At 42.1% G+C, this 14611-nt stretch overlaps 1 protein-coding gene across 1 annotated transcript in view; it reads left to right on the forward strand.

Annotated features, from left to right (window-relative positions):
• Window positions 1–14611, forward strand: part of SNAPC4 (small nuclear RNA activating complex polypeptide 4) — a 221792-nt gene that overhangs the window by 129268 nt on the left and 77913 nt on the right. The window contains exons 17-18 of the mRNA XM_053695908.1: window positions 4868–4960; window positions 5781–6006. Coding sequence (XP_053551883.1) covers window positions 4868–4960; window positions 5781–6006 — 319 coding nt within the window. The remainder of the gene's footprint in view (window positions 1–4867; window positions 4961–5780; window positions 6007–14611) is intronic.

The raw sequence follows: 14611 nt of genomic DNA on the forward strand, positions 1-14611 counted from the left end.
GATCAGGTTGGACGGTTTAGCGGTTAAGTTTCTGCTGCCCGAATCCACTTGCATCCTTTATGGGAGTTTGCTTTTGTGAGCAATAATAAGAATTTGCTGCTCTATTAACCTCTGTGAATGGTGTATTGAAAGCATTTGTGACGCTTTTTATTACATTTTTATAAATTATTTTATACTGTATTGCCGTGAGAGTACTGTTTACCCACCAGTATAAAGTGGGAGTGTGCGCATTTCCTTGAGCTTAGGTATAAGTTCCAACCCACTGAGTAGTCATTTGTTCACAAGCTTGATACATATCCTGGATAGTGTTACAGAGTTACACTATGTTGCAATTTCTTTTCCTTTTCTCTGAGAATTTCTAAAGACATAAAGAAGCAGAAAATTTCCAGCAAGAACACGCATATCCTTATATGAACTTTTATTTTATTTCATTTTTTATTTTATTTTGTTGTTGTTTTCTTCACGATCTTTGATTGTGGTATCACATTTATTTCACTTTTACCTTGATTTGTGATGTTTGGTATTTTTAACTCATTAGATAGAATTAAAGCTCTTAAGCTGGCTAATTCTTTTATTACAGATGCCGCCTTTCAGATTGCCAAACTGGCGGCTAAAAATGCAGGATTTGCTATTTCAGCGCGTAGAGCGTTATGGTTAAAATCTTGGTCTGCTGATGTGTCATCCAAGTCAAAGCTTTTGGCTATTCCTTTCAAGGGGAAAACCCTATTCGGGCCTGACTTGAAAGAGATAATTTCTGACATTACGGGAGGTAAGGGTCATCTCCTACCTCAGGATAGAACTGCTAAACTGAGGGGTAAACAAAATAATTTTCGTTCCTTTCTGAACTTTAAAGGAGTCCCCTCTTCTTCCTCTTCTTCCGCCAAGCAGGAAGGGAATTTTGCTCAGGCCAAGTCCGTCTGGACACCCAACCAGGCATGGAACAAGGGTAAACAACCCAAGAAGCCCGCTGCTGCTATCAAAACAGCATGAAGGGGCGGCCCCCAATCCGGGACCGGATCTAGTAGGGGGCAGACTATCTCTCTTTGCCCACGCTTGGGTAAGAGATGTTCAGGATCCTTGGACACTAGAGATCGTGTCCCAAGGGTATCAGCTGGAATTCAAAAGTTCTCTCCCAAGGGGGAGGTTTCTTCTTTCACGATTGTCTGCAGACCAGACAAAAAGAGAGGCGTTCTTACGTTGTGTAAAAGACCTCTCTACTATGGGAGTAATTTGTCCCGTTCCAAGACTGGAACAGGGACAAGGGTTTTACTCAAATCTTTTCGTGGTCCCCAAAAAAGAGGGCACGTTTCGACCCATTTTAGATCTAAAGAGCCTAAACAAGTTTCTCAGAGTCCCATCCTTCAAGATGGAGACTATTCGAACAATTCTGCCATTGATCCAGGAGGGTCAATATATGACTACCGTGGACTTAAAGGTTGCATACCTTCATATTCCTATCCACAAGGATCATCATCAGTTCCTAAGGTTTGCCTTCCTGGACAAACATTTTCAGTTCATGGCTCTTCCTTTCGGGTTGGCCACAGCACCCAGGATCTTCAAGAAGGTTCTAGGGTCCCTTCTGGTGGTTCTCAGGCCACGGGGTATTGCAGTGGCGCCTTATCTGGACGATATTCTGATCCAGGCGTCATCTTTCCATCTGACAAAGTCTTATACAGACATGGTTCTGTCCTTTCTAAGGACTCACGGGTGGAAGGTGAATCTAGAAAAGAGTTAATTAATTCCACAGACCAAGGTTCCCCTCCTGGAAACTCTAATAGATTCCATATCCATGAAAATTTTCTTGACAGAGGTCAGAAAGGTAAAGATTCTGAGTACATGTCGAGCCCTTCAGTCCAATCCTCGGCCATCAGTGGCCCAGTGCATGGAGGTAATTGGATTGATTGTGGCGGCAATGGACATCATTCCATTTGCTCGTTTTCATCTCAGGCCACTACAGCTGAACATGCTCAGACAGTGGAATGGAGATTATGCGAATTTGTCTCCTGAGATAGATCTGGATCAGGAGACAAGAGACTCTCTTCTTTGGTGGTTATCTCAGGATCATCTGTCCCAAGGGACGTGTTTTCGCAGACCCTCATGGGTGATAGTGATGACGGACGCCAGCCTTCTAGGTTGGGGTGCAGTCTGGAATTCCCTGAAGGCTCAGGGTGTATGGACTCAGTCGGAGACTCTTCTTCCAATCAATATTCTGGAACTGAGAGCAATATTCAATGCGCTTCAGGCGTGGCCTCAGTTGGCTTCGGCCAGATTCATTTGTTTTCAATCGGACAACATCACGACTGTGGCTTACATCAATCATCAGGGAGGAAGAAGGAGTTCCTTAGCGATGACAGAGGTATCCAAGATAATTTGGTGGGCAGAGGCCCACTCTTGTTATTTGTCAGCAATCTACATCCCAGGAGCTGACTTTTTGAGCAGACAGATGTTTCATCCGGGGGAGTGGGAACTCCATCCGGAGGTCTTTGCCACTCTGTTACTCAGATGGGGCAGACCGAAGTTGGATCTGATGGCATCTCGTCAGAATGCCAAGCTTCCAAGATATGGATCCAGGTCAAGGGATCCTCAGGCCGAACTGATAGATGCCTTGGCAGTGCCTTGGTCGTTCAACCTAGCTTATGTGTTTCCACCGTTTGCTCTCCTGCCTTGGGTGATTGCTCGGATCAAACAGGAGAGGGCTTCAGTAATTCTAATTGCGCCTGCGTGGCCTCGCATGACTTGGTATGCCGATCTAGTGGACATGTCCTTTCTGCCGCCGTGGAAGCTTCCGTTGAGGCAGGACCTTCTCATTCAGGGACCCTTCCAAAATCCAAATCTATTTTCTCTGCAACTAACTGCTTGGAGATTGAACGTTTGATTTTATCTAAGCGGGGGTTCTCTGATTCGGTCATTGATACTTTGATTCAGGCACGTAAGCCTGTCACTAGAAAGATCTATCATAAGATATGGCGTAAATATCTTTTTTGGTGTGAATCCAAGGGCTACTCATGGAGTAGAGTTAGGATTCCCAGGATTCTGTCTTTTCTCTAAGAAGGTTTGGAGAAAGGGTTATCAGCGAGTTGCTTAAAGGGACAAATCTCTGCTTTATCGATTTTGCTACACAAACGTTTGGCAGATGTTCCGGACGTTCAGTCTTTTTGTCAGGCTCTAACCAGAATTAAGCCTGTGTTCAGACCAATTGCTCCACCCTGGAGTTTGAATTTAGTTCTTAATGTTCTTCAAGGGGTTCCGTTTGAACCCATGCATTCCATAGATATTAAGTTATTATCTTGGAAAGTTTTATTTTTGGTTGCTATTTCTTCTGCTCGTAGAGTTTCGGAGCTTTCAGCATTACAATGTGATTCGCCTTATCTTATCTTCCATTCCGATAAGGTGGTTTTACGTACCAAACCTGGTTTTCTTCCTAAGGTTGTTTCTAATAAGAATATTAATCAGGAAATTGTCGTTCCTTCATTGTGTCCTAACCCTTCTTCTAAGATGGAGCGTATGTTGCCTAACTTGGACGTAGTCCGTGCCCTGAAGTTTTACTTGCAGACGACTAAGGATTTCCGTCAATCATCTTCTTTATTCATTGTTTTTTCTGGAAAGCGTAAGGGTCAGAAAGCTACGGCTATCTCTCTTTCCTTTTGGCTGAAGAGTATCATCCGTCTGGCGTATGAGACTGCTGGACAGCAGCCTCCTGAAAGAAATACGGCTCATTCTACTAGGGCTGTGGCTTCCTCATGGGCATTTAAAAACAATGCTTCTGTTGAACAGATTTGCAAGGCTGCAACTTGGTCGTCTCTTCACACTTTTTCCAAATTTTCCAATTTGATACTTTTGCTTCTTTTGAGGCTGTTTTTGGGAGAAAGGTTCTTCAAACAGTGGTGCCTTCCGTTTAGGTTCCTGTCTTGTCCCTCCCTTTCATCCGTGTCCTATAGCTTTGGTATTGTATCCCACAAGTAAGGATGAAATCCGTCGACTCGACGTATCTTTGTAAAAGAAAAGGAAATTTATGCTTACCTGATAAATGTATTTCTTTTACGATACGACGAGTCCACGGCCCACCCTGTTTTCCTAAGACAGGCTTTTATTTTTTGTTACACTTCAGTCACCTCTGCACCTTTGGCTTTTCCTTTCTCTTCCTAACGTCAGTCGAATGACTGGAGGTGGAGGGAAGGGAGGAGCTATATATACAGCTCTGCTGTGGTGCTCTTTGCCACTTCCTGTTAGCAGGAGGATAAATCCCACAAGTAAGGATGAAATCCGTGGACTCGTCATATCGTAAAAGAAATAAATTTATCAGGTAAGCATAAATTTCCTTTTTTCCTGCTCTCGCCGAGACAAACCTGAAAATCTGTCCTGTTAGGGAGGCCTGAGAACAGGTTTGAAAACCAGTGACGTAGGGCAATGCAAGTAAAATATTTTATTTAGAGTCACACAAAGAAAAAGAAAACAAAACATGGGTCTGTAAAAAAACAAAAAAAAACTATTCAAATCAATCGAAAAACAGGTTTCACTTGGTGTTCTGACTTGCCTAATTCACCAGCTACCTCTTTAAAAACTATTTTCTTGGTTGTTTGCATATTTTTTCTCAAATTTCCCAATGAACTAATTACACTGATAAAAACAACATGCATTGAAAACCAGAAGTGATTGGAAATAAATGTGCAATGTGCTACAAAAATATTGTGTCATTAATTCTTCTGTGAGATTCTCCTTTCCAGAGAGCTTCATTATTTTCTATGAGGGACGGCGTGATATTTCTTTTATTATTTATTTATCTTTACTGATTACAAACCTTTAATTTTTCCTTGTATTGTAAGAGAATTTGCACCATTTTCTGTTCTATATTCTTTTTTTTCGATAGGCAAAAGAAAATTGTCGGCACTTATTGCAGATTGAGGAAGGTGATGTCAGGAAAGTGCTTAAAAGGAATACAAAAGTCAGATTAGAGAAGCAGGTAAGAGCTCGGCTAATTGGGGTTGTAATTGCTGTGGATAATTAGGCATCTGGTTAAGTAATCACTACGTAGTATGTAGCAAGGTAAGTGTGCTTTAGTTGAGTTTGCACTCATGATGTGGGAAAAAATAGCGCTACAGGAAAATTGGGAAACATACATCATGAATGTACATTGGAGTTTTTAATACACCTAATTAAAGAGCCATAAAACGGGAAAATGCAATTTTAAACAACTTTGACATTTACTTCTATTATCTATTTTTATTTGATCTTTTGGTATCCATTGTTGAAAAGCATATCTAGGTAGGTTTAGAAGCAGCAATGCGCTACTGGGAGATAGTTGCTGATTGGTGGCTGCACATATATGCCTCTTGTCATTGTCTCACCTGATGTGTACAGATAACTCCCAGTGGTACGTAGCTGCTCCTTTAACAAAGTATAACAAAAGAATGAAGCAAATTTGATAATAGAAGTAAAATGAAAAGTTGTTTCAAATGGCATGCACTGTGAAATTTATGTCCTTTTAAACATTTTATGGGGAATTCAGTTTGAGGTGAATGTACCTTAACAACATTTTGAATTGCTTTGCTGCTACAGGGCATACCCATTGAAAAGCCTCATATGTATGCTTATGTCACCCACCGTGCTGTTAGACAGATAAGAGCTCCTACACTGATCAAGCAATAACTATGTAGAATGTAGCAGGGTCAGGGTTCAGAAGCCTGTAGGATGCATGCACACTAGTTTGTTGGGGCAGTGGGAACCCTGGCCGTGTAACAAATATGGTTCCAAATAACATGTAATGGTCTGTCCTGTTATAGTTACAAACAACTAGACACAAACAGCCTAAAGCCTTAAAGACAATCAAAACTCTGGAGCATCTTGTGGAGAATCTACCAATCAAGAAGGAACAGCAGCCCAAAAAAGTCTCTCTCTACAAGGATTCAGTGGACAGAAAACTGCTTTTAGCAGTGACCCCCTGGGTGGGCAATGTGTTCCTGCCCATCTCAACAACCAGTAGAAGAACATTTAGAAAAGAAACACAAGGTACAGAACTGTAACTGTAAATTACAAGAATGTATATGTTTATATTATGTATATAAGGCGCATCAAGCTTTTATAGTATAAGACTTTAATTAAAGGGACAGTAAAGTCAAAACTAAATATATGTTTTGGATAGATCATGAAGTGTTAAACCACTTTCCAATTTGCTTCTATTATCAATTTTGTTTAGTTCTCTTTGTATCCTTTCTTAAAGTGTAATCATAGGTGAATTCTGGCATGTGCATTTGTTTTTAGCCATTTGGCTGCAGTGCCTATAGCAATGTTATAGATAGTTCCAAACACTGCTGCTATATAGACAGCTAAAGATACGTGCACGCTCCTGAGCTGCTATCAGCTTACATAAATTTACACTTTAACAAAGGATATCAAAAGAACAACAGTAAATTTGATAATAGAAGTAAGTTGGAAAGTGGTTTATAAGTGCATTTACTGTCTTAATCATGATTTTTACTTTACTGTCCCTGTTAAGTCGTACACATACAGAAAGAGAAGCACTCTCTCAAGAACGAACACCAGCTCAATAACTTGTTAGCTTGTTCTATGGTGATTTACCACTTGGGAGCAGCTTCTTTTAGCCCAATAATGCTTTTAACAGAGAATAACTTTCCTGAAGTATATCAGTCTTATCCCACCCAACAAGGTCAGTCCAGCCCCAAAATACCAGGCAATCCCAGATGATTGCATCATTGGGACTCATCAGTGAGGTGCAGCCATATTCCTCTAAGCACAAGGGCAAGGAGTCCACGTCTGGTTTCCTGTTTTTCACTTAGGGAGACTTAATGCATACAGAAAGAGAAGTGCTCTCTCAGGAACGAACACTAGCTCAGTTCACAGCCTTTTGACTATTTGATTTCTCCAACATTGGTGTGTCCGGTCCACAGCGTCATCCTTACTTGTGGGAATATCTCTTCCCCAACAGGAAATGGCAAAGAGTCCCAGCAAAGCTGGCCATATAGTCCCTCCTAGGCTCCGCCCACCCCAGTCATTCTCTTTGCCGTTGCACAGGCAACATCTTCACGGAGATGGTTAAGAGTATGTGGTGTTTAGTTGTAGTTTTTTTATTCTACTATCAAGAGTTTGTTATTTTAAAATAGTGCTGGTATGTACTATTTACTCTGAAACAGAAAAGGATGAAGATTTCTGTTTGTGAGAGGAAGATGATTTTAGCAGACAGTAACTAAAATCGATTGCTGTTTCCACATAGGACTGTTGAGATGAAGTAACTTCAGTTGGGGGAAACAGTTAGCAGACTTTTCTGCTTAAGGTATTAGTCATACCTTAAGCAGAAAAGTCTGCTAACTGTTCTAACAAGACTGTGTAAGTCTGCTAACTGTTCTAACAAGACTGTGTAATGCTGGAAGGCTGTCATTTCTCCTCATGGGGACCGGTAAGACATTTTCTTAGTTTTAAACAGAATAAAAGGCTTAATATGGGCTATAAAACTGGTAGAAACTTTTATGGGCTAAATCAATTGCTTTAATTGGACATTTTATACATGTTTATGCTGATAATTCACACTTATAAACTTGGGGAACGTTTTTTAATGGCAGGCACTGTGTTAGACACCTTTTCCAGTCAGGGAGGGCCTTCCCAGTTGTAGGCTGAGCCTCATTTTCGCGCCATTACTGCGCAGTTGTTTTTGAGAGCAAGACATGCAGATGCATGTGTGAGGACCAGAAAGTAGTTGGAAAAGTTTCTAGAAGGCGTCATTTGGTATCGTATTCCCCTCTGGGCTTGGTAAAGTCACAGCAAAGGCTGTAGCTGGGACTGTATAGGGGTTAAATTTGTAAACGGCTCCGGTTCCGTTATTTTAAGGGTTAAAGCTCTGAAAATTGGTATGCAATACTTTTAAGGCTTTAAGACACTGGTGAAATTTTGGTAAATTTTGAACAATTCCTTCATACTTTTTCACATATTCAGTAATAAAGTGTGCTCTGTTAAAAATTTAAAGAGACAGTAACGGTTTTGTTTTAAAACGTTTTTTATGCTTTGACAAGTTTAAGCCTGTTTAACATGTCTGTGCCTTCGGATAAGCTATGTTCTATATGTATGAAAGCCAATGTGTCTCCCCACTCAAAATTGTGTGATAATTGTGCCATAGCGTCCAAACAAAGTAAGGACAGTACTGCCACAGATAATGAAATTGCCCAAGATGATTCCTCAGATGAGGGGAGTAGACATGATACTACATCATCTCCTACTGTGTCTACACCAGTTTTGCCCACGCAGGAGGCCCCTAATACATCTAGCGCGCCAATGCTTATTACCATGCAACAATTGACGGCTGTAATGGATAACTCCATAGCAAATATTTTATCCAAAATGCCTGCATATCAGAGAAAGCGCGATTGCTCTGTTTTAAACACTGAAGAGCAGGAGGGCGCTGATGATAATTGTTCTGTCATACCCTCACACCAATCTGAAGTGGCCATGAGGGAGGTTTTGTCAGATGGGGAAATTTCAGATTCAGGAAAAATTTCTCAACAAGCTGAACCTGATGTTGTGACATTTAAATTTAAATTAGAACATCTCCGTGCACTGCTTAAGGAGGTGTTATCTACTCTGGATGATTGTGACAACTTGGTCATTCCAGAGAAATTATGCAAGATGGACAAGTTTCTAGAGGTTCCGGTGCACCCCGACGCTTTTCCTATACCCAAGCGGGTGGCGGACATAGTGAATAAGGAGTGGGAGAAGCCCGGCATACCTTTTGTTCCCCCACCTATATTTAAGAAATTATTTCCTATGGTCGACCCCAGAAAGGACTTATGGCAGACAGTCCCTAAGGTCGAAGGGGGCAGTTTCTACTCTAAACAAGCGAACTACTATCCCTATCGAGGATAGTTTTGCTTTCAAAGATCCTACGGATAAAAAATTGGAAGGTTTGCTTAAAAAGATTTTTGTACAGCAGGGTTACCTTCTACAACCCATTTCGTGCATTGTTCCTGTCACTACAGCAGCGTGGTTCTGGTTCGAGGAACTAGAAAAGTCGCTCAGTAGAGAGACTCCGTATGAGGAGGTTATGGACAGAGTTCACGCACTTAAGTTGGCTAACTCTTTTATTTTAGATGCCGCTTTGCAATTGGCTAGATTAGCGGCGAAAAATTCAGGGTTTGCAATTGTGGCGCGCAGAGCGCTTTGGCTAAAGTCTTGGTCAGCGGATGTATCATCCAAGACAAAATTGCTTAACATCCCTTTCAAAGGTAAAGCTCTCTTTGGGCCAGAATTGAAAGAGATTATCTCAGACATCACTGGGGGAAAGGGCCACGCCCTTCCACAAGATAGGCCTTTCAAGGCCAAGAATAAGTCTAATTTTCATTCTTTTCGCAATTTCAGGAACGGACCGGCCTCTAATTCTGCATCCTCTAAGCAAGAGGGTAATGCCTCACAGCCCAAACCAGCCTGGAAACCTATGCAAGGCTGGAACAAGGGTAAGCAGGCCAAGAAGCCTGCTGCTGCTAACAAAACAGCATGAAGGAGTAGCCCCCGATCCGGGACTGGATCTAGTAGGGGGCAGACTCTCTCTCTTTGCTCAGTCTTGGGCAAGAGATGTTCAGGATCCCTGGGCACTAGAAATAGTTTCTCAGGGTTATCTTCTGGAATTCAAGGAACTACCCCCAAGGGGAAGGTTCCACATGTCTCACTTATCCTTAAACCAAATAAAGAGACAGGCGTTCTTACATTGTGTAGAAGACCTGTTAAAGATGGGAGTGATACACCCTGTTCCAATGACGGAACAAGGAATGGGATTTTACTCAAATCTGTTCGTAGTTCCCAAAAAAGAGGGAACTTTCAGACCAATTCTGGATTTAAAGATCCTAAACAAATTTCTCAGGGTACCATGGTTCAAAATGGAAACCATTCGAACGATTCTACCCACTATCCAGGAAGGTCAATTTATGACTACCGTGGATCTAAAGGATGCGTACCTACATATTCCTATCCACAAAGAACATCATCAGTTCCTAAGGTTCGCCTTTCTGGACAAACATTACCAGTTTGTGGCCCTCCCATTCGGGTTAGCCGCTGCTCCAAGGATTTTCACAAAGGTACTCGGGTCCCTTCTAGCGGTTCTAAGACCGAGGGGCATTGCAGTAGTACCGTACTTGGACGACATTCTAATACAAGCGTCGTCCCTTTCAAAAGCAAAGGCTCATACAGACATCGTTCTGGCCTTTCTCAGATCTCACGGATGGAAGGTGAACATAGAAAAGAGTTCTCTGTCTCCGTCAACAAGAGTTCCCTTCTTGGGAACAATAATAGATTCCTTAGAAATGAGGATTTTTCTGACAGATGTCAGAAAGTCAAAACTTCTAAGCACTTGTCAAGTTCTTCACTCTGTTCCACGTCCTTCCATAGCTCAGTGCATGGAAGTAGTAAGGTTGATGGTTGCAGCAATGGACATAGTTCCTTTTGCACGAATTCATCTAAGACCATTACAACTGTGCATGCTCAAACAGTGGAATGGGGACTATACAGACTTGTCTCCAGTGATTCAAGTAGATCAGAAGACCAGAGAGTCACTCCGTTGGTGGCTGACCCTGGACCATCTATCCCAGGGAATGAGCTTCCGCAGACCAGAGTTGGTCATTGTCACGACCAACGCCAGTCTAGTGGGCTGGGGCGCGGTCTGGGAATCCCTGAAAGCTCAGGGACTATGGTCTCGGGAAGAGTCTCTTCTCCCGATAAACATTCTGGAACTAAGAGCGATATTCAATGCTCTCAGGGCTTGGCCTCAGCTTGCAAAGGCCAGATTCATAAGATTCCAATCAGACAACATGACGACTGTTGCGTATATCAATCATCAGGGGGGAAAAAGGAGTTCCCTAGCGATGAAAGAAGTGACCAAAATAATACAATGGGCGGAGGATCACTCCTGCCATCTATCTGCGATCCACATCCCAGGTGTGGAAAACTGGGAAGCGGATTATCTGAGTCTTCAGACTTTCCATCCGGGGGAGTGGGAACTCCACCCGGAGATCTTTGCCCAGTTGACTCAATTATGGGGCATTCCAGACATGGATCTGATGGCGTCTCGTCAGAACTTCAAGGTTCCTTGCTACGGGTCCAGATCCAGGGATCCCAAGGCGACTCTAGTGGATGCACTAGTAGCACCTTGGACCTTCAACCTAGCTTATGTGTTTCCACCGTTTCCTCTCATTCCCAGGCTGGTAGCCAGTATCAAACAGGAGAGGGCCTCGGTGATCTTGATAGCTCCTGCGTGGCCACGCAGGACTTGGTATGCAGACCTGGTGAATATGTCATCGGTTCCACCATGGAAGCTACCTTTGAGACAGGACCTTCTTGTTCAGGGTCCATTCGAACATCCAAATCTGGTCTCCCTCCAGCTGACGGCTTGGAGATTGAACGCTTGATTCTATCAAAGCGTGGGTTTTCAGATTCTGTGATAGATACTCTGGTTCAGGCCAGAAAACCGGTAACTAGAAAGATTTACCATAAAATATGGAAAAGATATATCTGTTGGTGTGAATCCAAGGGATTCCCATGGAATAAGATAAAAATTCCTAAGATTCTTTCCTTTCTGCAAGAAGGTTTGGATAAAGGATTATCTGCGAGTTCTCTAAAGGGACAGATTTCTGCTTTATCTGTCTTACTACACAAACGTCTGGCAGCTGTGCCAGATGTTCAAGCATTTGTTCAGGCTCTGGTTAGGATCAAGCCTGTTTACAGACCTTTGACTCCTCCCTGGAGTCTGAATTTAGTTCTTTCAGTTCTTCAAGGGGTTCCGTTTGAACCTCTACATTCCATAGATATTAAGTTATTATCTTGGAAAGTTTTATTTTTGGTTGCTATTTCTTCTGCTAGAAGAGTTTCAGAGTTATCTGCTCTGCAGTGTACTCCGCTCTATCTGGTGTTCCATTCAGATAAGGTTGTTTTGCGTACTAAGCCTGGTTTTCTTCCAAAGGTTGTTTCCAACAAGAATATTAACCAGGAGATAGTTGTACCTTCTTTGTGTCCAAAACCAGTTTCAAAGAAGGAACGTTTGCTACACAATTTAGATGTAGTCCGTGCTCTAAAATTCTACTTAGAAGCTACAAAAGAATTCAGACAAACATCTTCTTTGTTTGTCGTCTATTCTGGTAAAAGGAGAGGTCAAAAAGCAACTTCTACCTCTCTTTCCTTTTGGCTTAAAAGCATCATCCGATTGGCTTATGAGACTGCCGGACGGCAGCCTCCTGAAAGAATCACAGCTCACTCCACTAGGGCTGTGGCTTCCACATGGGCCTTCAAGAACGAGGCTTCTGTTGATCAGATATGTAAGGCAGCGACTTAGTCTTCACTGCACACTTTTGCCAAATTTTACAAATTTGATACTTTTGCTTCTTCGGAGGCTATTTTTGGGAGAAAGGTTTTGCAAGCCATGGTGCCTTCCGTTTAGGTAACCTGATTTGCTCCCTCCCTTCATCCGTGTCCTAAAGCTTTGGTATTGGTTCCCACAAGTAAGGATGACGCCGTGGACCGGACACACCAATGTTGGAGAAAACAGAATTTATGCTTACCTGATAAATTACTTTCTCCAACGGTGTGTCCGGTCCACGGCCCGCCCTGGTTTTTTAATCAGGTCTGATGAATTATTTTCTCTAACTACAGTCACCACGGTACCATATGGTTTCTCCTATATTTTTCCTCCTGTCCGTCGGTCGAATGACTGGGGTGGGCGCAGCCTAGGAGGGACTATATGGCCAGCTTTGCTGGGACTCTTTGCCATTTCCTGTTGGGGAAGAGATATTCCCACAAGTAAGGATGACGCCGTGGACCGGACACACCGTTGGAGAAAGTAATTTATCAGGTAAGCATAAATTCTGTTTTTATTTTGATAATTTGTACAGGGGTATTGATTGCACTTCTGAGGGGAGAAACCATCTGAACAATTTGAAGGAATAAATAATTAATAATGCCTTCTTAAATACTTGCAAGACATGCAGAATTATTTGAAAAATGACTACACTGTTTCATCAAATTAACACTACAATATTTATAGGGACTTGCTAATACAGTTAAAATGTTATGTTATTATTACACAAATGTTTACTGGTAACCGTGTTTAAAGGGACAGAAAAGTCAAGATTTAAATCTACTTGGGTGCATTTACATTTTAAATAGATTTTTTGCCATTAACTTCCATTAGCAAAAATGCTTCTCGTAAAATGTATTACGTTTTTTCAGCAGCATATGCACATATTTTGTCATTGCCCCGTGCACGAGCATTCAGGCATCCCACCTTCTCAGAGAGTCAGCAGTGGCTAGGATGAAATAAATGAAGTCTTCAATGACACAATACATACCACCACCATCTGCTGAAAACAAAATTAATTGTATCTTCTTTTTTTTCTGGTTAGCATAGTTTTCTTTTGTAAGATAAGGAAAGTTCATAGGTACCCATAACATGTGGGATATTTGTCCTGCCACTAGGAGGAGGTCAAGAACCCTCACCCTCAGAAGAGCTTTAATCCTTCCCACCTCCTCTCCCCACTCAGTTCTTGTCTTCCAAGGAGAGAAGTTGAGAGAGGTGCTCTATCTAATCATTTATTGGGAGCTCAGACCTGACTTGATACCCAGTACCCCTCTTCCATCTTCACTCAATTAAGACTTCATGATCATTTCTCCAAGATTCTGAGTGAAGCAGGGTTATGGCATTTCTGTACCATCACTGGTAAATCTCTCAGCCATAATTGCCCTCAGGCGTCGTGGGAACCCTGTCTCTTAGCCTCCACATGAAGGGTTGCTGGTATATCCGACAATATCCTCTACAGTATATTTACTTGCACTGGAACAGCATTCTGCGAGGGAGAAAGGCATCAGCAAGCTGGTAAGATACAGTGGCTGATAATTTACTCTGGGCCTGTCTCCAGACCTTACAAGCTATCTGGGTCCAGTTTTAACTCTTTATGTGCCCAGGAGGTGGGTAAGTGCCCTCATATGAGCTGCTGAGAGGGTTGGTAATAAAAACTTTTTTTACCTGAGGTTTTTGTATTTTGTGCAAATACACTGATAGTATAATGTTTTGGAATATATCTTTATTTCCAATTACCTGCAATTTTGCTTATTATTTTGCAGTCATGTCTGTACCCTCACTTGCTTTGGCTGACCCATTAGAAGGGACCCCTAGGTATCATACTGCAGCCCAATAACTTTCTGCAGTTCATTTTCCTTGTTTATAATGTAAAACTGTTCCAGTGGACCAAATTAACCAGTTATGTACTAATTGTGTCCCAAATCTACAATTCGCAAGCCATAATCCTGTCAGTATGACACCTGCAGACAATTAGAGCCTTTGTAGTTTTTGTGGCCCAGGGGGATTTCACTGACCTTTCTCCAGAGTTTAAATCCAGTCTTCAAAAGGCTGTGACATGAGATTTAAGTGGCTTCCCCAAACCAAGAAAGCGTAAGCGAAAATCAGAAGATTTACCTCACACTACCTGTAATACACAGGGTCCTATTCCCCAAGCGCAGTTACCTCCAACCTTACAAAGTTTTGACTTGGCTGAATCTTTTTTTGAGGATTAAGTCTCCTTTGAGGGCCTTGATCCTGTAACTGAGCCTGAGGTTGATTCCACATTTAGAT

This window comes from Bombina bombina, chromosome 12, assembly GCF_027579735.1.
Source record: "Bombina bombina isolate aBomBom1 chromosome 12, aBomBom1.pri, whole genome shotgun sequence".
In the NCBI taxonomy this organism is placed as follows: domain Eukaryota; kingdom Metazoa; phylum Chordata; class Amphibia; order Anura; family Bombinatoridae; genus Bombina; species Bombina bombina.